The sequence below is a fragment of the Eubalaena glacialis genome, chromosome 16 (assembly GCF_028564815.1).
Source record: "Eubalaena glacialis isolate mEubGla1 chromosome 16, mEubGla1.1.hap2.+ XY, whole genome shotgun sequence".
In the NCBI taxonomy this organism is placed as follows: Eukaryota; Metazoa; Chordata; class Mammalia; order Artiodactyla; family Balaenidae; genus Eubalaena; species Eubalaena glacialis.
The window spans coordinates 74,691,031-74,717,817 of NC_083731.1; the positions used below are offsets into that span (position 1 = coordinate 74,691,031).

Sequence of the window (26,787 nt, forward strand, 5' to 3'; positions counted from 1 at the left end):
CGGGCAGGGAAGGATGCGCTGCCCAGAGCGGGCGGGGCGGCCCTCGCGGGCTCCCGGAGGCCCCCCCCCCGCCCGCCGGGTGCCGCCCTCCCCGCGCCGTCGGGGGCGGGCCGGGGCGGGGCTGCGGGAGCGGCGCGCGGCGGGCGGGGGGCGCAGTCCCGGGACGCGGGATGCTCGGTGCGCTGCCTCACCGCGCCCCAGGCCACTCGCCCGCCTCGGCACCTCGCCCGCAGGTCCCAGAGGTAAGAAGAGCCTTCCGGAAGCGACCCGGCGGGAGCTCCCGCCGCGGGGTCCCCGGCGGCTCCCGGGACCCTTCCGCCCCACCCTCCCCGCCGCCGGAAAGCACTGGTGGACGGGACCGTTCTCTCCACGCACCCGGTCCCCTTCCCTCGCTCCTTGGTGCTCAGCCCCCAGGGACACGCGTTAAAAAGTGTCTCCGCATCTCTGAGTCCCGACTTCAACCTGAACTCGGCGCTCTCCTGGCGCAGGTGTGGCCGAGTGTCTGAGGCTGACGGTAGATTGATGGGTGTTGAGTCCGAATAGTTGGGAACCTTGAAGAACAACTTCTGGGATACTCTGCGTTTCAGAACAGGTTTGCTTCTTTCCATAAAGAAATCCTTACTGGGATGCAAGCAGTATGAGATATGTGCCTTGCAAAACGGTCCTCATTTTAAGATTTTGTGCTGGGGACACCGGCAGCCTTAGATTTCCAAGCGTAAACTTGACTCGCAGGCCTGGAGAAAGCTGAGTAGATGTGGGGAGCGCACAGCTGAGTAGATGTGGGGAAGCAGCATCCAACCCGTGGGACCAGGCATATATTCGCCGATTGGCCCGAATATATAAATACAGCCCGTTTACACGAGCCGCTTTGGAATTAGCGATTTCCTCCTAATAAATATTACTATTAGATATACACTCGAGCGTGTGCATGTCAGAAGGGACAAGATCACTTTGCTTCTTTTTGTTTTTCCTTTTATTCTTTCATAAATCATTGGTCCCATGGAGTTTAGCATAATTCAGTTTCTTTTTCTGCAGCTCTGAAGACACTATAGGGGATACAGAAGCGTGTATCTCAGCTGATTTCAGCAAAAACATGGGATCTGAGCTTAGCGTGGTGCCCTTAACCACTGAGAATATTCACAACTTCCTCCTACCCTCTAGCTGATACATTTAGAATTTGTCTATAAACGTTTATGGATGTGAATGCTATATAGAAGTTTTTAAAAATGTGTATAAAGTATACCTAAGTTCCTATTTTCTCAAAATGATTCTCAAGCTAAACATTGTAAGTAGCCAGTTGTGGTATTGGGAACACGTGTTGGAAGAAAATAAGCAAGCAAGGTTTAAAAAAAATTAAAGAAACATGCTATTTTCTTTAAAACAACAACAAAAACGTAGTGATTTTTTACCCAGCATTCCATTCCATTCTGGGATGCTCTGTTAACATCTTCAAATTAGTGGTTGAGCTAGTGAAAAAAAATCAGCATTTATTTTCAAAAGCTTGAGAGCATTAAAAAAAAATCAATATTATGTAAACCATATTATGGCTTATAAAATAAAACAGCCTATTTTCAGGTAGCCTGGATTATCTTGTAATTCCATTTCCATCCAGCTGTAAATATAGATTATGACACTATTCTGTTTTACTAGTCTTTTTCATAAGAAAGAAAATGTGTTATAAGCACAAAATCAGTTGTGATTAAGAACTTCTTTAAAAAATGGTTGTCATGGGGAAGCAAGCAATTTGGGAGAAGCCAGTACAACTTTTGGGGGCCAGGGATAGCTTGTTTCTCCTTACTTTGATTACTGAATAGCAGTGACTAAAAGGAAGCATTTTGATTGCCCTAAGTGCCCACACTTGCCCGGGAGATACGATGATGCTCACCTGCTGCCTTTGGTCAAGTTTCCCGATTCATATTCAAGGAAAGGATTGGGTCAAATCCATGCCTAATTCCAACAAAACTGAATTTTCTTTTTTTTTGTTGGGGAGGGTGGGAGCCTTAATCATCTGCATGATTACACTTCATATCTCTGCTTCTCTTTGAGGAAGTACAGCATTTCCTTTGCTCAACCAACTCCTACAGAAAGAAAGCTAATAGAGACACACCAATTTCCTTTCCATTGAATTTTTGATTATTTCAGTCAGTCCTCTTAATTCCCTTAATTTCTGTCTTATCCAAAGGGATGTGACATACGTATATTTGGAATATAATATACTTATTAAAAATAGATTAACTGCATAATAGAGGGGAATGTAAACATTAAGAAAATATATATTTGTTTATGTTTAGTACCCCATAGTTTCCTAGACTCAAGTATGAAAAATACTGGCTCTTAAATGCCCCGCATCTTATTCTGTTGTCTAATAGTTTGTTTATATCAAAATAAGTGCCTCTTCCCACAAATCATTCTGAACCACAGGCCATCAAGGTCTTCCCTGCCCTCCTAGGTGGTCTGGGAAGATTGCTGCATGAAATCATCCATCTCCTGATGCATGCCAGCCAGCAGCAACAAGTATTGGAAGGCTGACAAAGATGATAGCTGTTACTTGTTTTCTCTTTAGAGTGCCCTAACCAAGGGAAGTCTGGACCACCTGGAGTTCATATTTAATTGCAATAATCTGGGTATCTTTTTTTTTTTTTAAAGGTTTGATAGTTTTGACATAGCTCCTAGGCATTAAGAAATGAAGCAATCCAGATAACACACCAATTGTGCAAGAAGGACAGTGTTAATAAACCCATTTGTGGAAGCAAGGCAGGTCTACACAGCACGATGCAAAATGAAAGTTTCGCAAAATTTTAGTCAGTTGATTAACTGGCATATTAACTATGCCAAGCATATAAATATGTGAAGATATAATATTATCCAGGTTGGCGAGGAGCTTTGATGAAATTAAGCAGAGAACAACCAACTCTCCACTTAAGGATGTGCTATAAAGGTAAGAGACGTGGTGTTTTGCAGAGATAGTCTTGGTGTTGGGCAGACCTGAAAGTTCTTAGCAGGTGAGCTATAATGGAAGGAAAGGACATGTAAATTACAGATCATTTCCCTGGAGGAACAGTAATGTCCTTGCTGTTTTCTTTTCAGTATTACTAGGCAGTTTGACTTCTTAGAATGGTTTTGTCATCTCAGGATTACTATTTTATGAATCACACTGAACAGAGCCAATGTTTTTTTGAAGTTCTAATTTCAGGTGTTTTGAAGAAAAATTCACCATTTGGATGTGAGAAAGGACATGAGGAGACCAAAGACCTGGGATTTTGCTGATCAGAATGAAACAAATGTTGAAAGACTTTTCAAATCTATTGTTGGTGGTGCTCTGTGACTATGGTGAGTGTTGTGTGTACTTATGCTGTGGGTACCAATGAAGAAACATAAATGGAGGGTTTATAAATGCATGGATGTCGATGCCCCTACATGAAGGAGGCGGGGCAGGGGCTACAGTGCAGTGCCTTTTAAATTGTGATTCTTGCAACCCTGGGTTCTCTTAAGGTTCTACGTTATTAATTCAAATTTCACTTTAAATACATTCATTTCACAAATTGGAGACAAGCATGTTGCCCTCAGTTCTCTTTGATTGATTTCCTAGTATTTCAGTATTATATGTTTAAACTTCACTCACACACACAGGAAGTGATGTTTTATATATTGGGGTTCTACATGAGATTTCACTTGACAAGAGAGTTTGCTGCTGTAATACCTTTGGAGCAAATCTGAATTTCAATCCTTGCCAGTTGTGTGCCTTTGACTAGTTTCTAAATCTCTTTCTGTTTCAGCAACAATATTGACAGGGTTGTTATGATGATAAGATAAACTCAAGAATGTGAAATACCTGAATGTCTGAGCACATAGTAGGTGCTTAATGTTAGTTTTCTTCATTCATCTTGATTCAACTAAAAATTCATTTCTCAGAGAGTTTTATGCAACTACTGAACCAGTAGATTCAACCATATAATACCCACCAGTTTTCTTTTGATGATTTCCAAGTATTTCAGACATCTAAGCAGTTGGTGGTATGAGAGTGGAAACTGTTTTCAAACTGATGAAGAAATTATCATCCAAGAGACAGAGAATCCTGGCTCATGTAATATCGGTTGGATAGACCAGAGTGTGTACTGTTCCTTTTGTCCAGTGAATCTCCTCCCTCAGTCTTTTATTTTTTAAGAAGTTTATTTAAACAAGAAGACACTTGACTTGCAGAAAATCAATCTGGGATCATTTCTTTTAAAGTCCTTTATCCGTACTTAAAAATAGATTGCTCTATATGTAACAGCCTCATTCAAAAAATTATAAAAGCTTGCTTTGTTTCATAATGATAAAGACATCAAAATTTTCCATTTAAACAGTCTGCAAGAACGTTTGTTATTGTTGAGAGCAGAATATCTTACTGCAATATAAAAATAAAAGTTGATTGACCATAAAATAGAGCATACAAGTTGAGTACAAAGGCTACTACTGGAAAAGGAGGTATTTTCATAGACCTGGATTTTTTTTTTCTTCTCCATTTGATTTTGATCAAAATATACCATTACCAGTTAGTGTTTTTTCTTTTTTAAAGCAACATGCTTGCTTATATTGAGACACCAGTTCCTTTAAATACAATAAAGGAATGGGGAGAGAGGAAATGAAAGAATGGAGAAAACTGTACTGTAGTAGTCAGGATGTGGTACAACCAAATTGTAGTTTTCTAAATGAGAGTGTATTCTTGCCTGTAAAAACAAGAGTTTGAGAGTAAAGCAGCAAGTTCCCTCTTCAGTACACACCTCCTTTCTGCTGCTGTTGGAACCCATCCGTTGCGTCTGTTTCCTCCATTTCCAAAGGGCCATGTGTGTCTCTTTCTTCGACAGGCTGCCCATCAAAGCAGAATCTGATCTGCCTCATCGGTATCCCTGTCATTGACAATTCATTAGTTAACTAAGTGCGGTGTGCCTCTCACTCTTAAAATGCATCACAGAACCATTCTGCCCCATCAGATTCAAATGAATATGAGCTTTGTTCTCGGTCCTTTGTTCTCAGCAGTCCTTCCTGGGCTACTGTGAGTACTGGAAGCTCTTCAGCCACCTGTTCACAAAAAAGTATCAGGTCCACTCTGAACCAGCACACAAACTGCACTGAAAGCAGCTGCCTTTGGATGAGTTGTCTCCATCCAAAAGGGAGTGTCCCTCAATTTCTGTACTGACTAAAATGAAAAAAAAAAACCAAAACAACTTTATCCTATTAAGGTTTTCAAGCAAGTGCTGATTAAGCATTCAGATCTATCCAAGTTTTATATATTTTATTTCACCTCATCTTAAATAAGAAATGGGTGAAGTGCTGAGCTAATTAAAACAAACCTTTATGTGCCAATATTTTCATGTGCTGATTCTAATAATCATTTTTTTATATCTTTGAATAGTCTATTTTTTTTCTTTTTTAAAAATTTTTATTGGAGTATAGTTGATTTACAACGTTGTATTGGTTTCTGCTGTCCATCAAAGTGAATCATCGAATAAACACTGACTGAGTATATTTAAAGACTACCAGCCCAGACAGCATATTGTCCTTTGGACATATATGATATGTACACATTATTATTATTATATTAATATAATATGTTATATTATCATGTATATATAAGAAGATTCATAAATTCATACTTACACATGTTGTTTTTCAAACCAAAGGGCACTGCAGTTCCTTAAATCTAGAATGTTTCTTACCCTAGTCACAGGCCAGCTGATTGATGCATTGCCAAACTCTGTCTCCTTTGATATGTATTTGGATAGGGTTCAAAATAGAAACAGGGATTCTCGTGTGTCTGTGCTCTTCCCACTCTTTACTTCAGCTGCTCTGATGGGTCTCTTTTTAAAAAAAGATAGAATTGATCCTAACAGAGTGATACTTGTGGGCCAGTAGTCATCTGTCCTATCTAGGCCAATAGCAGTTACTGTAATGTCATTAAAATTGCTAAGGACAAGCTTAGCTATTCCATAAATGTTCACTCTATCCCTTGAATAACCCATAGGATAGAATGTCAACATTTCTTATTCATCTAAAAATTTCTGCCTTATACAAAGGAAAGACACTGTTTCCTTTACTGGTGAAAATGCTCAAGCACTTGTCTTGAATGTCAGAAAACAGTAACTTAGAAGTTCAGTTGATCATTGGACAACACGGGGTTTAAGGGTTAAAGGCTCTGATCTTCTGCACAGGTGTAATTTATAGTCAGCCCTCTGCACGTGCTGTTCCTTTATATCTGCTATGTGTATCTGCGGGTTCAACCAACCACAGATCGTCTAGTACCGTAGTACTTACTACTGAAAAAAATTGGTGTGTGTGTAAGTGAACCTGTGCAGTTCAAACCCATGTTGTTCAAGGGTCAACTGTATACTTAGGGTCTCCCATTTTAAGTAGTCTAGAGTAGTGCGTATTGTATCATTTAAATCAGGCTTTCTCTCATTTCACTGTAGATCCATTTTCCCCAAATACCTAAACACTACAATATGCCTAAAATGAGAAAAGTCAAGTGTTGGATTTTTATCATGAGACTTGTCAGTTGTTACTCTTGCTTTATTAGGTTTTCATCACTGATGTATTACATTGTTGACTGTTGTGAATTCAGAGTATTTATCACTAATTCGTTATTTTCAACAAAACCATGAGAAATGGAGATGAAGGAACAGAGCCACTTTAGAATGGAAGCAGCTCAGGGCCCAGCTCCCAGAGTCAGCACTCAGCAGCATTGCGCATCATCCTTGGCTCAGTTCAGACTTCTCTCATGTCTGAAACGCTGTTTCCATCGATGTCACCAGTAGTGCTACTCAAATATTCCTTTTTAAAACCCACTGTGACCATTTCCTTTCAGTTCTTGGAGAAGCTGAATATCTCCTTCTGGGGGAACCGGGCCATGTAGCACTAAGCAACAGGACAGTGTCTGTGGATTTCCAGTATTTGGATGGTGCCAATGGGACGCTGAGGAATGTCTCTGTCCTGCTGTTGGAGGCCAACACCAATCAGACTGTTACCACCAAATACCTCCTGACCAACCAATCCCAGGGGACCCTCGAGTTTGAGTGCTTCTACTTCAAGGAGGCCGGCGACTACTGGTTCACGATGACTCCGGAAGCCACAGACAGCAGCCCTCCGGTCCCCTGGTGGGAGAGGAGCGCCTTTCTGAAGGTGGAATGGCCTGTCTTTCATGTTGACCTGAACAGGACATCCAAGGCGGCTGAAGGCACCTTCCAGGTGGGCCTTTTTACCAGTCAGCCGCTGTGCCTCTTCCCCGTGGACAAGCCCGACATCTTGGTGGATGTCATCTTCACCAACAGCCTTCCAGAGGCAAGAATGAGTCAGGGCCAGCCGCTGGAGATAAGGGCTAGCAAGAGGGCAGAACTCGCTCAAGGCCAGTGGGTTGAGTTTGGCTGTGCACCTGTGGGGCCGGAAGCCTATGTCACTGTGGTGCTGAAGCTGCTTGGACGAGACTCGGTCATTACGTCCACAGGCCCCATTGACCTGGCCCAGAAGTTTGGATACGCGCTGGTGATGGCGCCAGAGCTCACGTGTGAGTCCGGGGTGGAGGTGAGGGTGCTGCCCCCGCCATGCATCTTTGTCCAAGGGGTGATCGCTGTCTTCAAGGAAGCCCCCAGACGCCCTGGGGAAAGGACCATTCGGCTGGCTGAAAACAGTCTGACCTTGGGAGAAAGGAGAACGGTATTCAACTGCACTTTGTTTGACATGGGGAGGAATAAATACTGCTTTGACTTTGGCGTTTCAAGCAGAAGCCAGTTTTCCGCAAAGGAGAAGGAGTGCATGCTAATTCAGAGAAATATAGGTTGGTATTGAGATTTTAAAGCAATTTTTTTTTTATCAAATTGGTGCCTTCATGCAATCAAAATTACTATTTTGAATTTAGGTGAACTTGATTTTCTATGAACTGTACCATCATTTTTATGGTTCACTCCTCATAATGTCCCAAATGGCATTAGCATCCTTATCTGAAAAATGAAGAGTACTGATAAGCATACCCAGCTCACTCCTAACTAACCGCTCCAGGTCTTAGTTTCCCCATCAATAAAGTGGGGATAATAAGAGTATCTACCTCAGAGAGTTGTAAGAATTGAGTGAAATCAATGTGTACAGTTCTTAGCACAGTGCCTGGCAGGTAGGAAGCAGTGATAAACGTCAGCTATTATTACATTGTATTTTATTTTTTTATGTTTGTTAATTTTTATTTTATATTGGAGTATAGTTGATTTACAGTATTGTGTTAGTTTCAGGTATACAGCAAAATGATTCAGTTAGACATATATATATATATCCGTTCTTTTTTCAGATTCTTTTCACATATAGGTTATTACAGAATATTGAGTAGAGTTCCCTGTGCTATACAGTAGGTCCTTGTTGATTATCTATTTTATATATAGTAGAGTGTATATGTTAATCCCAAACTCCTAATTTATCCTTCCCCCACCCCGACCTTTCTCCTTTGGTAACCATAAATTTGTTTTCGAAGTCTGTGAATCTGTTTCTGTTTTGTAAATAAGTTCATTTGTATCATTTTTTAGATTCCGCATATAAAGTGATATCATATGATATTTGTCTTTCTCTGCCTTACTTCACTTAGTGTGGTAATCTCTAGGTCCATCCATGTTGCTGCAAATGGCATTATTTCATTCTTTTTTGTGGCTGAGTAATATTCCATTGTATATATGTACCACATCTTCTTTATCCCTTCCTCTGTCAATGGACATTTAGGTTGCTTCCATGTCTTGGCTACTGTAAATAGTGCTGTCATGAACATTGGGGTGCATGTATCTTTTCGAATTATGGTTTTCTCTGGATATATGCCCAGGAATGGGATTGCTGGATCATATAGTAGCTCTGTTTTTAGTTTTTTAAGGAACTTCCATACTGTTCTCCATAGTGGTTGTACCAATTTACATTCCCACCAACAGTGCAAGAGGGTTCCCTTTTCTCCACACCCTCTCAGCATTTATTGTTTGTAGACTTTTTGATGATGGCCATTCTGACCAGTGTGAGGTGATAACTCGTTGTAGTTTTGATTTGCTGTTCTCTAATAATTAGTGATGTTGAGCATCTTTTCATGTGCTTTTTGGCCATCTGTATGTCTTCTTTGGGAAATTTCTATTTAGATCTTCTGCCCATTTTTTATTGATTTGTTTGTTTTGATATTGAGCTGTATGAGCTGTTTGTACAGTTTGGAGTTGGTCGCTTCGTTTGCAAATATTTTCTCCCATTCTGTGGGTTGTTTTCTCATTTTGTTTATGGTTTCCTTTGCTGTGCGAAAGCTTTTAAGTTTAATTCGGTCCCTTTTGTTTATTTTTGTTTTTATTTTCATTACTCTAGGAGGTGGATCCAAAAGGATATTGCTGCGATTTATGTCAAAGGGTGTTCTACCTATGCTTTCCTCTAAGAATTTTATAGTATCCAGCCTTACATTTAGGTCTTTAATCCATTTTGAGTTTATTTTTGTGTATGGTGTTAGAGAATGTTCTAATTTCATTCTTTTACATGTATTTAAAAATTCTGTTATTACATCGTATGGCAAGTCCATGGCAGGTATGATCAGAATTCAAAGCTAAATCCCAAATTGTACTTTAGTAGCTTTTCACTTCCTCTAGAACGTCCTCAAGCATGTCTCTTTCCTCTTACCTCCTTCATTGTAAGAATGAAGCCTCTTTAGTGAGAGTTCAAAGCAAGATTTCTAAAAACTTCTTTAAATTTTGAATTCTTTGCGTAACGCCCTCCCTAATCACAAAGAAGTGGGGTTATTACAATTCCATCCATGCCCCAGGCTCCTCTTTGCATTTCTTTCCCTTTTCCTGGGTGCAAGCCTGGTCCTGGCAAGAGGTTAATCTGGCAGAGATTGTCCTGATCGTTTACACGTGCTCTTATGTACGTCCCCGCTAAGCCTGTGCTCCCTGACGGCCCAAGCCTCTGAGCAGCTTCAGTGCCCCACGTGTTTCGTGCTCCAAATTCACTCACTCCTTCTCCTTAGAAGTCCCTTTCCTTTGACTCTCTCCCCACCCACTGGCCACTTCCCTGCTTGCACTTACCTCTCTCTCTGGCCTAGATTCCGTGGCCCATCCCTTTAATCACTCTCCGACCAATACCCTAAACGCCTCTGCCCCGATGTCCTTCTGATTGCACCCACCCAGCCGCCCCCCCCCCCGGCTCTGCGTGGATCCAGCCATCTGCCAGCCGCCCACGGCACCCGGGCAGACCGGTCCTCCACCCTTCCCTGGGCCCACCGTGCTACTCACTGTGCTCCTGCCCTGCCCAGCAGCTCTTTCGGCCCTCCTCTGCTCTCCTCGGACCTCACCCCCGCCCCTGCCTAACTCTCTGAGCTGACTCGGCTCCTGCCACACAGAGCAGCTGGAAGCCATCAGGTGCGAGCTCCCTCACCCTCCCACCAAAATATCTGTAAGCCTGCAGGCAGCCATCCCACCCTCTCCCTTCCTTTGCTGTCCCCAGGGAAGCAGTGTCATTCCTCCAGCACAAGGTCAACCCTCCCCTCCACTGTGGGTCCCAGCCCCTCTGCTCTATCAGGAACCTTCTGTTAATCATTATTCCCCTCTCTCCTCTGTCTCTAACTGTCCCTTCTTTACTGGTTCATTCCCATCAACTTTGAAATGTACTTAATTGTCTCATCTAAAAATGAAACAAAATCACCCCTCATCCCCTGGTTCTCCCCCAGAGCACAACCTCTTTCTCTCGTCTTCCTTTTATAGCCCCGGTTCTTGAAAAAGCCACCTGTACTTTGGGGTTTATTTCCTCACCCCCATTCACTTTTCAGCCCACTCCAAACCCATACCCCTCCCCTGCAAATGCTCTCACTAAAGCAGCCAGCGAATGACTTCCAGGTCCCAAACTCTGGGGATGCTTTCCAGTCTGTATCTTCATTGACCTTGATTCTGTGACATTACACTCACCTTGTTTACCTCCTACCTCCCTGGCTGTTCCTTCCAGGTCTCCTTTGCCGGCTGGTTCCATGACCCCATCGCATCCCTTAAGGCTTGGACTTCTGCATCCTATACTAGAACCTCAGCATTTTTCATTCTTCACACACTCGCTAGGTGATTACTTTCGCAATGCTGATGACTCTATACTGGTATCTCTCCCCTGCATCCAAGTGCTGAATAGCTGTCGCCCCCCAGATGTCTCCCGGGCGCCTCAAAAGCAGCATATCTGGAACTGGACTCATCATCCCACCCCCTAAGCCTGCTCCTCAGTGCAGGACTCCACCCCATCTCATTGTTCAAACCCCAAACCCAGGAGCCTTCCTCTTCTTCACTTCCTATGAATAAATCACTAGGTCCGGTGGATTTTGTCTCTTCAAAAAATCTCTGTCTCAATCTCTGCACGTCTCTCCATTTCCACTGATACCGCTTGGTTTAAGCATCCATCATCTCCCACCTGGACTCTTGCAATAGACCCCTAATTGGTTCCCTGCCTCCATCCACTTCATTCTCTCAAGGCAGCCAGAGAGGGACTGTTGAAAATTCAGGTCAGCTGAGGCTATTCCCTTGCTGAAAACTTAATCAGTCACTTCACTTGACAGCTCACTCTTATGAGGATGGGCATCCACGGATGGGCTGGGGACTGGGCAACCCTCCTCCCGCCTTCACTTGGTTAGCATTAACCCGTCCCCCAAGTCTCCTCCTGGGTGACTCTTCCTCAACCCCAGACTAGGTAAACGCCCCGCTGTACGCTGGCCCAGCATCCTTAGTTCCTCTTTCATGGCATTTATCACTTCTGTCATTGCTTGTTCAGGGTCTTTCTCCCCATGTTTCTCCCCTCCCCCACCCCGCCCTCAGATTGGAGAAGCTCATTTGGCGACAGAAGCCGACTTGGGCTGCCAGGAAGCTATTTATGATCCTTATTTGGCCCGCTTTGTACACCTGCCACATTAACAGGTACTCAGTACATGTCTATTAAAGTGAAAATTGCACTCCGATGTCTCAGCTAGGTATCAGTGGAAGAACAATTATGTTAAACTAATCATTCAAGATATGCTTGCTGTTTCAAAAGAATTTATTGCTTAGAGGGAAAAAAAATTCTAATTGACTGAATTTAGTGGAAACAAACCAAGGGGAGTAAAGGAATTCGGGCCACTTGGTGAAAGACCTTGGGAGCAGGAGGTCTTTCTGTTGGTTCTCCCTGGGAAGGGGCAGAACAGGAAGTGATGCTCTGTGTCTAGGCTGAGGGTGCTCAGGGCTCCCTGTGGGGCTGCAGCAACTAGACACGACCGGGCAGTAGGGCTGGAAGCAGTACCTCGAGGGGCTAAACATTCCTGGAGACCCCAGCTTCTCTGTGTGGCCGCCCAACAGGGACTCTGTTTGGTTAATCAGTGAAATTGATGCTAGTGGTGGGAAACTCAGTGCCTTTGTGTTTTTAGTATAAAAGTTTATAACTAAATCAAGTTCTTTTCATTTTCCATTTAAATTGACAGCTCTGACCAGTAAAGACTTTTTTTTTGCCAAATGGCATCATTCAGGAACCCCATTGAACCTACCATGAGGTGTGACCCACCGACTCACAATGAACTTCTCATTAGTTCCTTTTGGAAGGGGAATAAAGGGTTTGATATGTTTGTCTCTTTTTCCAAATATGTCTTAGGACCTTAAAACAGTAAATATTAATTTACAGCAAAATGATGTTAAAAATGATTATTTGTGACCTTCATTTATCCTACTTAGTGTGAATGTTTATGTGTTTCTCTGCAGAAGCGTTAATGTGTGTGATTATGGGATGCTGCTAGGGGAGTATTAGTAATATCTGGCACAGGTGCTGTAATAACATGCAAAAGTCTAAATTGAGAAATTCTAAATTCTGAACTCATCTGCCCCAAGGTTGTCAGATAAGGGATAATGGACCCTGTATCTCAATGCAAAATATGTATTTAGGGCAAAGTTGAGAATTAATGATAGAGGGTATAAATTCATAGTCACATAATTTTTTTTTACTTAGTTTTTTTTTAATTAATAGCTACTTTATTTATTTATTTAATTTTTTTTTTAGCTGTGTTGGGTCTTCGTTTCATGCGAGGGCTTTCTCTAGTTGCGGCAAGCGGGGGCCACTCTTCATCGCGGTGCGCGGGCCTCTCACTATCGCGGCCCCTCCCGTTGTGGGGCACAGGCTCCAGACGAGCAGGCTCAGTAATTGTGGCTCACGGGCCCAGTTGCTCCGCGGCACGTGGGATCCTCCCAGACCAGGGCTCAAACCCGCGTCCCCCGCATTAGCAGGCAGACCCTCAACCACTGCGCCACCAGGGAAACCCTACTTAGTTTTTTTGACAAGTAAAAATTGTATATATTTAACGCATAGTTTTCTTGATAATTTAAATTTGTTGGCCATCTTCTTGTTTCTCTGATTAGATGGTCTTGTTTTTCCTTCACAGTGTGACTGAACAAGAGCTTTTTACCAAGAATAGGAGTACTGTCATCCTGTCATTTGCTTCTTATTTGCAGGCGCTTAATTATTGTATCATCGTTAATTCTTTGCCAGAATCTTTATAAGCCATTTGTCCACTTAGTTTTACCTAAAACTAGAAAATATAATTTAATATAAGCAGGCCCTTAGGTGGTTTAATACTCCACAGTTCTCGGAAAGTGAATGAACCAGTAAACCCTTCCACCTGGTGTAACTCCTGTTCTGCCTTTGGGATTTTTTTTTCTTTTTTTTTTTTTTTTTTAAGAACAGCTGACATACTGTATGTGACTTTCTGACATAATAACATTTATATAGTGATTACTTTGCACCAAGAACTGCTCTAAGTGCTTTATGACTATTAACCCATTTAATCCTTATAATAACCCTGTGAGTTAGGCTTATTGTATTGTCAATTTTATAGGTGAAGAAATGAGGCACGGAAAGGTTAAGTAACTTTTCCAAGGTTGGTGGCTTACCCACTGCTGGTGGTTAGACTGGCTTGAGCATTTGCTATTCCCACTATTCCATACTGGCTCCCATATAATCATCTATCAATCTAGATATTAAACAATATGAAACTTTTAGATCGAAAAAGTTCCAGTATTTTCCTCCTCATCTCATTGGTTCATCTCGTGCTTCCCACCCCTCCTGAAAGACATGTAACCCACTTTGGAGCCCACTGGACCGGGTATAAGCATGATTGGTCTAATATGAATGAGCCTGTGCGGGGCACAGAAAACCTGAACTGCTTATCCAGGTGCCTTTGTTCCCACTGCTGCTTTTAGCTACTTACTCTTGTCTATAGAATTTTCTTTCTTTCTTTTGTATATTTTATAATAACTTTATTAGTTTTTTAATAGAATTTTCTTCTAAGGATGTTTTGTTTAGTTACTTTAGTCTCTTGAGTGACATATCTTGCAGATGTGAATATTTCATACTCTGTATTCCTTCAAATATTCTTGGGAGTGGAAACAAATCTCCCTTTTCTTATTCCAGACACATTTTGCTCATTCAGAATTAATATCCTCTAGAGTGGCCTGAAAGGCATTTATCCTGGTCAAACAGGTTTGTTACGCAGTGGGAGTGCGTGTATGGACATCTAAACAGGACAAAACAAAACAGCCTTTCATTCATGAAGTAAGACTGTTTAGAATAGTGGTCATCTTACTCTTCATTTGTAACATGTGAACTATAGCTAGTCAATGAGCTCCCGTTTTGCCAAGTATTCTCCTCAGTGTTATTAACAGAAATCTTCAGGGAACAAATAGAGGTATTTAAGACATTTTTAAAATTTTGGCTGATTAAATCTGTTCATTGCTTTATTAGAGTGATTTCCCTTGTTTTCCGTTCGATTAATTTGGTTTAGCAGTAAAAGAACCTAAAACTTAGTTTAAATGTTTATTTTTTAAATTGTTGATGATCCTGCCAGCCATAATTTTACTTTCAAAGGAAAAAAAACACATTTCAAAGTGAAATTTTTGACATTAAGATTCATGCTTTTATCAAAACTTTGATTTTTTTTTTTTCCCCTGGTGCCCACTAATGGAATTTTCGTTTTTAGTTTGACAAATGACTTTACGGACTTAAATAATGTCTATGTAAAGTAAAAGAAGAGTTAAGAAAGAATAAAAAAAGGATTCTCAGCTTTTGTAATTCTACCTTTTGGGGTCTTAAAGATGAGCACAAGAGAAGGATAAACTATGTATTGACTTTTCAATTTAGATTTCACAGTAGTGGAATTCCCAGTAGATTTTTCAAAAATAAATCACAATACTTTAGCTCAGAGAGACTTAATATGAGATTCCCAAAGCTTTGCAAGCACTGGGAGCTCAGTGTCTGAACAGCTCTGAAGCTTGAGGACAAAGCTGGCGTGTTGTTCTGCCATTTGAGGAGCCACAGTGTGATCTGGGAGGCACAGAACCAACATTGTGTTCAGCTGGACCTCTGGGTGGAACATAATTACCACACCTCAGCTGATGTTGGTCCAGGACACTGGTTTGTAATGCTCCCACTCTTGTGACAATCCCAGACTGTTAATTGCTGTAAAGAAGTCACATTCCATGACTCACTCCAAAGATTGCACCACTTGGCTCACCTGAGAATGTAACTGCCCTGCATGTTTTCCGTATGTTTTTGTAGTGCTTTGTATACCCTTGACTGCATTGTGAGGTTTTGTCCATAACGATGAAGAGAGACTTTTATGCAGAGGATATCTTGTGCCTAGTGTGGGCATGACCTGGTAGGTCTTGGGATTGGATGGGTGCTCACAGAGAAGGGACTTAGGATAATTATTTGTAGGGAATTATTCAATTATTCTCTCTGGCAGTGATTACTTATATGCTTGGAAGAGACGTTTGCATTTGTCAATCAATAATGACTGTTCTGGGAGTGTTTTGTAGTATGTATTTTGAAGGTCTGGTGTTAGTCGCATCCCTGTTTATGGTTGTTAAGGCTGCTGGCTGAATTGACCCTTTGGTCATTATGTAACATCCCTCTTTATCTCCAGTAATACTCCTTGTTCTGCAGTCTGCTTTGTCTGATATTAATAAAGCCACTCTAGTTTTCTTTTGATTAATGTTTACAAGGTATAACTTCTCCCACCTTTTTACTTTTAACCTTTTTATGTATTTATATTTAAAGTGAGTTTCTTCTAAACAGCATATAGTGGGGTCATGCTTTTTTACCCAGTCTCACAAACTCTGTCTTCTAATTGGTGCTTAGATTATTTATATTTAGTATAATCATTGTATGGTTAGATTAAGATCTACTATCTTGGTAGTTTTATATTTTTCCATCTGTTCTTTGTTTCTTTTTCCTCTTTTCGTCTGCCTTCTTTTGGATTAGTTGACTATTTTTTATGAATTACTTTAACCACACTATTGGTTTATTAGTTATACCTTAAAATATTTATTAGTGGTTGTCCTAGAGTTTACAGTGTACATTTTTAATTACTCTCAGTCTACCTTCAGATAACATCTTGCTTCACGTATAGTGTAAAGACCTTATAACCGTACAATTCCAATTCGTTTCTCCCATTCTTTGAATGATTGTTATACATTTTACTTTATATATGGTATAAACACATAATACATTGCTACTGTTTTGCTTTAGATCATCAATTATATTTTAGAACATTTAAAAATAAGAAGAAGTAAATTTTATCTTTACCTCTATAAATGCTAATTCTAGCACACTTCATTTCTTTATATTGATGCAAGTTTGCCTGGTATCACATTCCTTCTGCTGGAAGGATTTTCTTTGAACATTTTTTATAGTGAAGGTCTGTTGGTAATTAATTCTATTAATTTTCATTCATCTGAAAAAGTCTTTATTTTTCCTTCATTTTTGAAAGATATTTTCACTGGATATGGAATTTGGGGTTGGTGATTTTTTTCTTCAGTACTCTAGAGATGTCACTCCATTATCTCTGGCTTGCATGATGAGAAGTGTGCTATAATTCAGATTTTTATTCTTCTGTATGTGATGTAATTCCACCTTGCCCCCTCTCTCCCACCACAGCCTTCAAAGTTTTCTATTTGTTTTTAGTTTTTAGCAGTTTGAGTGTAGTGTGTTTAACTTTTTTGTTTGTTTGCTTTTTTGTGTTTATACTGCTTCATGTTTTCTGAGCATCTTGGATGTAGTTTGGTGTCTTTCATTAATTTTGGAGAATTCTTGTACATTAGTCTCTTTTTCTTCTGGGATTCTAGTCATATGTATGACAGACTATTTGATATTGTCCCACAGCTCTTGGGTATTCTGTTTTATTCACTCTTTTTTTCTCTCTCTCTTTGTGTCTCAGTTTGAGTGATTTCTGTTGGTATATATTCAGTTTCACTGTTTCTTTCCTCAGCTATGTTGAGTCTGTTGATGAGCCTCTAGAAGGCATTCTTCATCTCTGTTGCCATGCTGTTAATTTCTAGCATTCTGATGAACTCTTTTTAGTTTACAATTCTCTGATGAAAATTTCCATCTGTTCATGCATCTTATTCACATTTCCCACTAAAACTTTAACATATTAATCATAGTTAATATCTCCCTCTGATAGTTCAAATGTCTGGGTCACATCTGAGTCTGGTTATCTTAATTACTTGGATATTTTATTGTTTTTTTCTTGCTTCTTTGTATGTCTCATAATTTTTGGTTGAAAGTTGGACATTTTCTTAGAACTGTAGACACTGATAAATAGCATTTATGCCTGGAAATTGGCATACCCTATTTATGCTAGGACTTTAGTGTGGAGATTGGGTCACTATAATAAGGAATTGAGCTGTGTTTGAGTTTTTGCTGTTGCTATGGCTACCCTCAGTGCACGATCAAGTTCAAAATTTTCTAATGTTGCTTTGTGTTTAGGGTAAGAATTGGGTTGCCAGAGGGTTTTCTCCATACTTCTGTTGCACGCTCAACTTTAGGCTCGAGCCTGCACATCAGAAAGGCTTTTCCTTGTCACTCTTGCCTCTCCCCCAGCAGTAGACTCTTGTTATTTGATACTTGGTAATTGCTAGCCTGGAGCAGGGTGGGTGTTAGGTGATGGGAGTGGAAGAACATCTTCTTGTTCTGGTTCAGCCTTAGTCTTAGGCAAGTGCTCTGCCTCTGAGTCTCAGGGATGGGGCTTTGTAATGATCCTGCCCCTTGCTGGTGGTAGAAGCTCTCTATTAGTGTGGGCCCAGGGTCTTTTCTCCTCCTCTCTAGGGGTGAAAGATTTTCTTCTTTTTCCATTCCTTGGCAGCAGTAGGTTTCAGCTGCTGCTCTTAGAGTGACAGGGTTTTCTGCCCTGTCCCCAGTGGTTGGGGCTTTTGTTGATAGAGCAGATGGGGATGAGGATCTGGGTGAGGTTTGTGTCTTTCCCACAATGCTTCTCCTCCCCTCCTTGGCCTCCACCATGAGGGAGGCTCTCCCTGGTCTTGTGCCTGCCCTCAGTCCTCCTTGTGAACATCTGGTGAGATCCGTGGAGAAGAGCCTGCAAGTGGGTACAAATTCCCAGTTGGGTAGCGTGGCTCCCAGGGGTTCTGTATTCTCATGCTAGCCCACACCAGGCTTCTGGCGGTTCATTATATTTTTAGATGATTTCTCACCAGCTTGTATGAGGCCTGGCATCTGCCCCAGGAAGAAATGTTTGCATCCTGGCTTTCCTTGGAGGCGTCTGTCTTTCCTTCTAATTCAGGCCATTTGGTTGTCCTGTGACCTTAGCTCTCTGAAGAGTTCTAGAAAGGTTGATTTTTTTTTTTTTTTAACAATTTAGCACCTCCATCTTTTTTTTTTTAAATTAATTAATTAATTTATTTATTTATGGCTGTGTTGGGTTTTCGTTTCTGTGCGAGGGCTTTCTCTAGTTGCGGCAAGCGGGGGCCACTCTTCATCGCGGTGCGCGGGCCTCTCACTATCGCGGCCTCTCTTGTTGCGGAGCACAGGCTTCAGACGCACAGGCTCAGTAGTTGTGGCTCACGGGCCCAGTTGCTCCGCGGCATGTGGGATCTTCCCAGACCAGGGCTCGAACCCGTGTCCCCTAGCATTGGCAGGCAGATTCGCAACCACTGCGCCACCAGGGAAGCCCTAGAAAGGTTGATATTTTGTAGATTATACAGCTTTCCTTTGTTGTAGGGGGAGCAGCAACATTCCAGCCTTCCACTTCTTTGGGAATGTTTTTCATTACTGACTTTTCAAAGCCTGAGATTTGAGTTTTGCTGCTTCATTTGGGTGCAGTTAAGTTCTGATCCTCAAGTGAGCTAGCATTAAAAGCCTGGCCGATGTCCTTGCAGAAACTTGGGGACTGTGGCAGCCGTGGAGCCAGTGTAGTGCCACGTGTGGGGACGGTGTCAGAGAGCGTCGCCGCCTGTGCCTGACCTCCTCCCCCTCCCGACCTGGCTGCCCTGGAATGTCCTCGGAGAGCTCCCCGTGTTCCCTGGAGGACTGTGCGGGTAGGTATCTATCCTCCTTCGCAAGCCTCTTCCCAGAGGGACTGTCGAACCCAGACCTGCCTGACAGTCGCCAGCCTGAGTTCAGGAGTGGACTCGACGCTCTGTCGCTGCTGTTTCTGGCTGTACAGACTCTGTGCCCTTCAGTGTGTCTGCGACTGGGGGTGTCTTGCCAGGGAGATGACAGGGGACTTAACACCGTCGAAGATGGGGAAATGACAGGGACATCGGTGTAAATGAAAGATTCAGACATACGAAATCATGTTTAAAAATACAAAAAATGGGAGGGATGATGATTTCTTCCCGATATTTGTTGTTGTTGTTGTTTTTCCCTCCTTTACTTCTCTCCCCAGAAATTGTGGGAAAACATTAAAAAAAGAGTTTTTCTCCTCCTCATCTCCGAGAAGCCCCAGGGAACCAAAATGGACATTATTTGTCCAAAATGGGGCAAGGCACCCTATCTTATCCCCTGAAGGGCTCTGTGTTTATTCTTCCCCCCCACCCCCCCCCGCCCAGGAGGAGAAGGTGGGGAAGTTCATCTTGCCATCACCTGGGGGCTGGCCCTTCCTTCATCCTCTGAGCATCTTGAAATGACCCCCACTAGGAGGTGCTCAGTGAGTATTTGATGTGGGTGGTCTATGGTGTGATGCTCAGGTCACTCAGCTGGGTTTGCTGCAGCTTACGGAGCTGAATCCCATTCATTTGCCACAGGTTACAGTAAAAAGAGAATCCTTGCTCTTCCCACACACCGTCCCCCCTTCTGAGACACAGCCAGCTCCCCATTTAGTTGACCAGCCTTTGCTGTGGTCCTGACCCTTAGGTGAAGTCCTTCTGTCCAGTCCTGACTTCTTCCACTCTCCAATTCCAGCTTGAAGACCATCCCTGGTTCCTTGTCCCTTTGGGATCTGGAGGAGTTAAAGTGTTTTTCTGTGTTTGGTCTCAGAGCATCTTGTAGCCAAAACCACTGGCACCTGACAACACCTTGACCAGCATCCCCACCTGTGACTTCACAAAATTCTTGCTGTCTCCTCTTTGCAGCCAGTGCTGTAGGCCTTGTTCCCTTTATTCCAGCATCCTGAGGACATTCTCTCTTCTGTGATTTTCCTATTACAACTTCAGACCCAGGCTCTCCTCCCAGCCCCCAGCCTACCATCTTCTTTCATCAGCCCTGAGCCCCACCCTGAATCTGTTCTTTCTCCAGTTGTATCTCACACTGTCTTCTAAGGCTCTCTTCTCTGTCTGCCCTTTTCTTTATAAGTCCCCTTACTCTCCACAGCTCCTTCCTTGTGGATAACTTCTTCCTCTCCGTTCTGGGATGGCGTGTTGTATTAAGATATTTCATCTAGAGTTCTGTAATACTCAAATGAATTAAAAATCAACTGCCCCTGGCTTCTGTTGCACTTTTAGAAGGGACAACAATATCAACCATTTATTACATTATCTCACTCAAAGCTCACAATAACTCTACAAGGCAAGGATTCTTATGCTGGGCTCAGATCTTGAGAGCTTGCTGCTGCCCAGCATTTTTTCTAAGTGCCTTGCACATATGAAGTCAGTACATCATTATCTACACATACAGGTGAGGACTTTGCAGCAGAGACAGAGGGTAAGTCACCTGCCCAAGACCATAAAGCTAGAAAGCAGGGGACTAGATCTGACCTCATACTAAGCTACCTATCTTGAATACTTTGCCTCTACGTACAGGCCAGTCTAGCTTTCTAAAACCATCCTGGAATTAGCAATCAGTTTTTGAGGCTGTGTGGTATTATTTCATGTTCTGGCATCTTAAATCTCTTTAATCCTGGGTGGGAACTGGAAATTTGTACATTATAAATTAGCAGAAAGGGTAAGTGCTACAGGCACCCCTACTTCTACTATAAGTGGTCCTCAGGTAAATAAATGCTTGTGTGGATAAAAATGATCATTTCTTCCAACTGTTCTCTTTTTCCAGTTCAGCCTGTTTCCCACTCCTTGGAAATGTAAAGATCTGTTTGCAGGCTGCTTAGCGTCAGGAAGTCTCCTTCACTTCAAGGAAAAGAGGGAAGACAAGATGAGGCAGAGATGGGTGAGGTCAGCAGCTTTGGGGCTTTTCTCCAGCTGCGGTTTTGAAGGGTTCCAGCCAGAGTCAAATGTAACAGCTAAGAGGTCCCTGTGTACATTTGCAGTGCTTCTACCCACTGACAGAGCAGCCACTGCAGACGAAGACATGATCAGTCAGGGAACAAGTCTTTCATCATTCAACTATTTTCACTTGGTTGAGAGTCTAGAGTTTTGCTTGGCTTTGAAAGGATGTTTTTACGCCAAGGTCTGAGTGAAGTAGTTCTACGTTAATTTGGTCTATCTTGTTCACCACGAAGAGTGGGAGGATCCAATTGCCATTGCACCCACGTTCCATCTGATGGGGTGTTGATCATTTTGCTATTACCTTTTTAATAATGAATCTATTAATGAATATGACATTAATTGAGTACCAACTCTATGCCAGTTATTGACTGGGGTTGGGAGTATATAGATAAGCCATGTCTCTGGAAGGGGCTTATGATACAGTAGCTCAGCAGACATAGAAGCAGGCGTAGCATACAGTGCAATAGAAAGGTATCCACAGCTTGCTAATGGAAGCTTGTGACACTCTATGCTGGGAACACCTCTGTTCCTGGAGGACGTGATATTTGAGCTGAAGATTGAGAGCTGAATAGGTGTCACCTGGTGAACTAGGTGAGAAAGGGAATTTTAGCAAGCAAATGGAGCAATGGATGAAAGCTTGGAAGACGATGGCATACTGTGAAACCCAGGGAACCTGGCAAGAGTTTGATGTGGCTGCAGGATAGAGTGTCAGGAGGGAGTGAGAGAAATGAGGCTGGACAGGGGAATTCCCTGGCGGTCCAGTGGTTAGGACTCTGCACTCTCACTGCCGAGGGCCCGGGTTCAATCCCTGGTCGGGGAACTAAGATCCCACAAGCCGCACAGCATGGCCAAAAGAAAAAAAAAAGGCACAAAATGAGACTGAACAGGTAGGCAGGGGCCAGATCCCGAGGGCCCTTGAAGATTGGACCTGTGTTGTAGAGGGATCTCTTGCCTGTAGTGTGGAGTACAAATCAGAAGGGGCAGGAGTGGCAGCAGTGAGGCCTGTGAAGAGTTTTTCAGTGACCCAGGGGGAAAAGGAAGCCCTGGCAGTGGGGATGCAGAGGAGAGAAGGATTCAGCGAGTCTGGATGTGGCGAGTGTGGAGAGGGGAGTGTCACGGGTGAGACCTCGGATTTTAGCACTGCCAGCCGCAGGACAGCAGCACCATTCCCGTGAGATCAGATGTATCAGAGGAGGCGCAGGTTCTGAGGGAAGGTGATGAGTCCTGGGCGCGTGGAGGTGGAAGTGTTGGTGGGACGTTGATGGAGAAAGCAGAGCTAGTGGAATCAGGATGGGATCTAGCTCTCCCTGGCTCCAAAATTCATGTTCTTCTCTCCAAATTAGATGACTGTTGAAACCAAGAAGAGAAACAATCACAGGAAGGGTCAGACAGTAGCCGATGCTGCAAAGCTCAAGGAATATCAGGATGGAACTCCTTTGCATTTGGCTATTAGATGGTTAATGACCTCCATAGGAGCTGCTTCACTGGAAGCCTGGGGGCAGGTTGCAGGAGCCAGAGGCGTCGAGGAGTCAGCACATGTGGACCCTTCTTTCTGTACGTTCAGCTGGGAAGACAAGGAGCAAGATATGGCTGTGGCAGTAGTGAGAGGGTTCTAGAAAGATCTTTGTAAAGTGCAAAGAGCTTGAACATGTTTCTGTGGAGCTGCAGGGAGGAGAAGCTGGAGATAATAGGTACAGAGGGATGATCCCCCTGGAGAAGGGTGGCCTAGAGAGCACCTGGTGGGCTCGTCTTTATGGGAAGACACTTCTCCCACTAATTCCCTAGAGAAAGAGGGAAATGGAGTTGTGCCTGCTGCTGAGTTTATGGGGGAGGAGAGGATGGCAGAAGAAGCTGGGGGGGTACTTGCTTGATAGCTTCTAACTTTTGTGATCTAGCAGACAGCTGAGGAAGAGGATTAGCGGTAAAACTTTGAAGCACTGTTGTAGGGGATGGAAGAGAGAGTTGCTTAGGAACCCGCGGAAGGATTTGTGGGCAGTCAAGTTTGGGCGCCATCAGTACACAAAGGTTCTGGCCTGCATGGGTGCATTATTTTCTCCACCAGGGCTCAGGGGCCTGGGTGCAGCAGCTGATAATGCACGTGTCTGGATTTTTCTAGGAACAGACTTTTGCTTCTGAGCAGGGGAAGGGATACAGCTCAGTGTTAGAGGTCAGAGAGTTGAGATGATTGGCAGGAGGATTTAAGTGATGGATCCTGGCTGTAGGGAGAGAAGTGAGGGCAGAAGGTGGCTGGCGGATGGAGAGAAAATGGAGGGGTTGGAGCATCAGATGTTGCAGCGAGGTTGAGTAACCGTTGTATGAATAATGAGTGAGCGAGAGGGGAGGATACAGCCGAAAAGTGGGCTGTGAAGTTTTAAGGTTTCAGAAGAGGAGCAGCTGCAGACAACGGGAAGGTATGGCAGCTTGGAAGGACAATGAATGGTCCCAGCTATGGGATGGTGAGGAAGACTGGACCCAGGTGCTAGTAACTGATGGCTGCCCTGAGGTGGGGAGATGACAGAGTTGAGGGAGGGGTAGAGAGTGGTCTGGGTGGATGGTGTGGGTGTCAGAACATTAGAACTTTTACACGGAGGTAAAAGAGTTGGTTGAGATGGCAGCCAGGAATGAGGAGGCTGAGGAACACGCCCTGCTTCTGGCTCTGCTTCTAATAAAGCTTCCACCCAAGAGTGGGCCGGGGAGGCTGTGCCCAGAGGGATGGCCTGTCCTCAGGTCAGGCAAGGAGACAAACAGTGTTTTGTGGAAAGTTTCTGGATCGTGGGGAGTTTGGTTATAGGTGTCCTATAGGGTGCAGTGGAAAGGGGAAAGGGACGCAGTTGGGAGGATGGAGGTGAGGCATGGAACTGGTGAGGATAAGGCTATGGGAAAAAGAGATACAGGACAGGTGACTGGAAGGGCTTGAATGGTGAACAGTGACCAAGTAGGAAAGAGAGGTGAGGCCTGGTGGCATTGGGTGGTCTCGGGTTCCCGGGTACTACAGGCTGAGGCCCCAGGTGGTGTCTGAGTCTTGGTGAAACATTTAGATGACTGTGAGACACACCAGTTTGAGAGAGCAGGGAAGAAGAAGAAAAATCAATGCCACATGGAAGGTAGGAAGGGGAGTGAACAGCTGAGAAAGCAAGAGTGAGAAAGCAGAGGCTTCAACACTTAGGAAAGGCAGTTCCTGGACATTGGGAGGGAAAAGTGAGCTGTAGTATATTGCCAAAAGACTTATTTTCACCTATTAATTTCTCTTGAGATGTGCAAATTTAGCTACAACCTGCCTAAATTGTTTTGCATTCCAAGTGTTACACTTGGCAGAAATTTTCCGAGGTGCATCTCAAAGGTACATTTAATTATAGATATCCCATGTTTCCCTTAAGTGAAAAACCTTGATCTTTACCTTGAAACGTTCCTCATGAGGCTTCTGTGTAGAAAATTGGGGACAAGTGTCAGCAAGAGCCAGTGAGCCAAGGAGTCACCTTGATGGTGGCTAACCTGCTCACCTCGCTTCTACCAGTCTCTGTTTTTCAGTTTGGCTTAAAAGCCTGCCTGCAGAAATATATGTAAGACCAGAAATCCCAGTCCTTGTTTATTTTCCTTCCTTCTTTAATTGCTACGTAATTAGAGCAAGCCACTCAGAGACCTTAGACCCAGGCAGAGAAAACGATACTAGAGAATGCATTCGTTCTTCCTTTTTTTTTTTTTTTTTGTAGCTTTCCAGCCATCCACTCCGTCTCCTTTCCAGCCCCAGGCTCCCATGAAGTCCAACAACATCGTGACGGTCACTGGGATATCCCTGTGCTTGTTCATCATCGTGGCCACCGTGCTCATCACGCTGTGGCGGAAGCTGGGCCGCGCCCCCAAGTGCAGCGCCCCAGTCCGCCACAACTCCCTGCACACGCCCGGCTGCCGGAAGAACTCGGACGAGGAGAACATCTGCGAGCTGAGCGAGCCCCGTGGCAGCTTCTCAGATGCGGGCGACGGGCCGGCGGGGAGCCCCGGGGACCAGGGCATCCCTCTGACCTACCGGCGGAGCGTGCCGGCGCCCCCCGACGACGAGACCTCGGGCAGCGAGAGCTTCCAGTCCAAAGCCCAGAAGATCATCCCGCCCCTGTTCAGCTACCGCCTGGCCCAGCAGCAGTTGAAGGAGATGAAGAAGAAAGGCCTGACGGAGACCACCAAGGTGTACCACGTGTCCCAGAGCCCCCTGACGGACACCGCCATCGACGCCGCCGTCGCCGCGCCCCCCGGAGGCTCCGAGAGCCCCGAAGAAGCCGCGGCCGGCAAGTTCCGCCTCAAATCCCCGTTCCTGGAGCAGCCGCCCGCGGTCGGCGCCGGGGACCGGCCCCCCTCCCGGCCGGACCACCTGCTCTCGCCGGCCAGCTGCGCCGTCAGCCCCAGCCAGAGCCTCCTCCGCAAGTCGCAGATGAGGAGCCACCCCCGGGGGTCCCATTTCCGGAGGACGGCAAGTTTCCACGAGGCCAGGCAGGCCCGACCGTTCCGGGAGCGGAGCCTGTCCACCCTGACCCCCCGGCAAGCCCCCGCCTACAGCTCCAGGAGCCGGACGTGGGACCAGGCGGGAGAGCGAGTCCGGCCCCCGAGTCGAGGCTCTGCCCTGCTTCCGGAGAAACGGGACCATTGTCCAGGGGCAGGTGGAAGCAGTGGTCCGTTAAGCCCTTTCCCTAAACCCCACACCCTGGGGCAGCCCACGAGGAAACCAGACCTGGGGGATCGCCAGGCAGGGTTCGTGGCCGGAGGTGAGAGAACGGAGCCTCACCGGGCTCGGAGGGGACCGTCCCCCAGCCACAGGAATGTCTCAAGGAAGCGGCCTTCCTCCCCGGCCCCCAGAGATAGCTACCAGAGGGTCAGTCCTCTGAGCCCTTCTCAGTGTCGGAAAGACAAGTGCCAGAGCTTCCCCGCCCACCCGGAGTTCGCCTACTACGACAATACATCCTTTGGCCTCACTGAGGCAGAGCAGGGGATGCTGGACCTCCCGGGATATTTTGGGTCAAACGAAGAGGATGAAACCACAAGTACGCTGAGTGTGGAGAAGCTGGTCATCTAGACCGAGATCAGCCTGAGACTTCACACAAGTGGGGTCCTTTGCCCAGCTCAGGGTATCAGCTGCTCACATTGTTCTGTGGACTGTTTTGTGTAACTATTTGTACAGCAGGACAGGATGTGGGGAGGTGGTAACTGACACAGGTGTCTGCATGTGTTTTAATTCATAAGGAAGAAGTTATTTATCCGGAGTTTTTCCCTTCGTTATCTTATTTCTATTGGCTTATTACTACTAACTATGATAATAAAAATTTAAACAAGA

At 44.3% G+C, this 26,787-nt stretch overlaps 1 protein-coding gene across 4 annotated transcripts; it reads left to right on the forward strand.

The window, feature by feature from the left end:
• The first annotated feature begins 129 nt into the window (after positions 1 to 129).
• Positions 130 to 26,787, forward strand: THSD1 (thrombospondin type 1 domain containing 1). 4 transcript variants are annotated; one of them, XM_061170802.1, is made up of 6 exons: positions 130 to 242; positions 489 to 592; positions 3,182 to 3,330; positions 6,845 to 7,810; positions 19,188 to 19,346; positions 25,178 to 26,787. In XM_061170802.1, the coding sequence occupies exons 3-6, from the start codon at positions 3,273 to 3,275 to the stop codon at positions 26,527 to 26,529; spliced, it is 2,535 nt and encodes an 844-aa protein (XP_061026785.1). In that variant the 5' UTR covers positions 130 to 242; positions 489 to 592; positions 3,182 to 3,272; the 3' UTR covers positions 26,530 to 26,787. The 4 variants fall into 4 exon arrangements, with proteins under 4 accessions (XP_061026785.1, XP_061026784.1, XP_061026788.1 ...); XM_061170801.1 differs by lacking the exon at positions 489 to 592; XM_061170803.1 differs by lacking the exons at positions 130 to 242; positions 489 to 592 and adding an exon at positions 2,889 to 2,938.

Coding starts and splice junctions, on each gene's coding strand:
- THSD1 (XM_061170802.1), top strand. CDS start 3,273: ATGAAACAAATGTTGAAAGACTTTTCAAATCTATTGTTGGTGGTGCTC. Junction 7,811..19,187: donor GCTAATTCAGAGAAATATAG/GTTGGTATTGAG, acceptor ATGTCCTTGCAG/AAACTTGGGGACTGTGGCAG. Junction 19,347..25,177: donor TTCCCTGGAGGACTGTGCGG/GTAGGTATCTAT, acceptor TTTTTTTTGTAG/CTTTCCAGCCATCCACTCCG.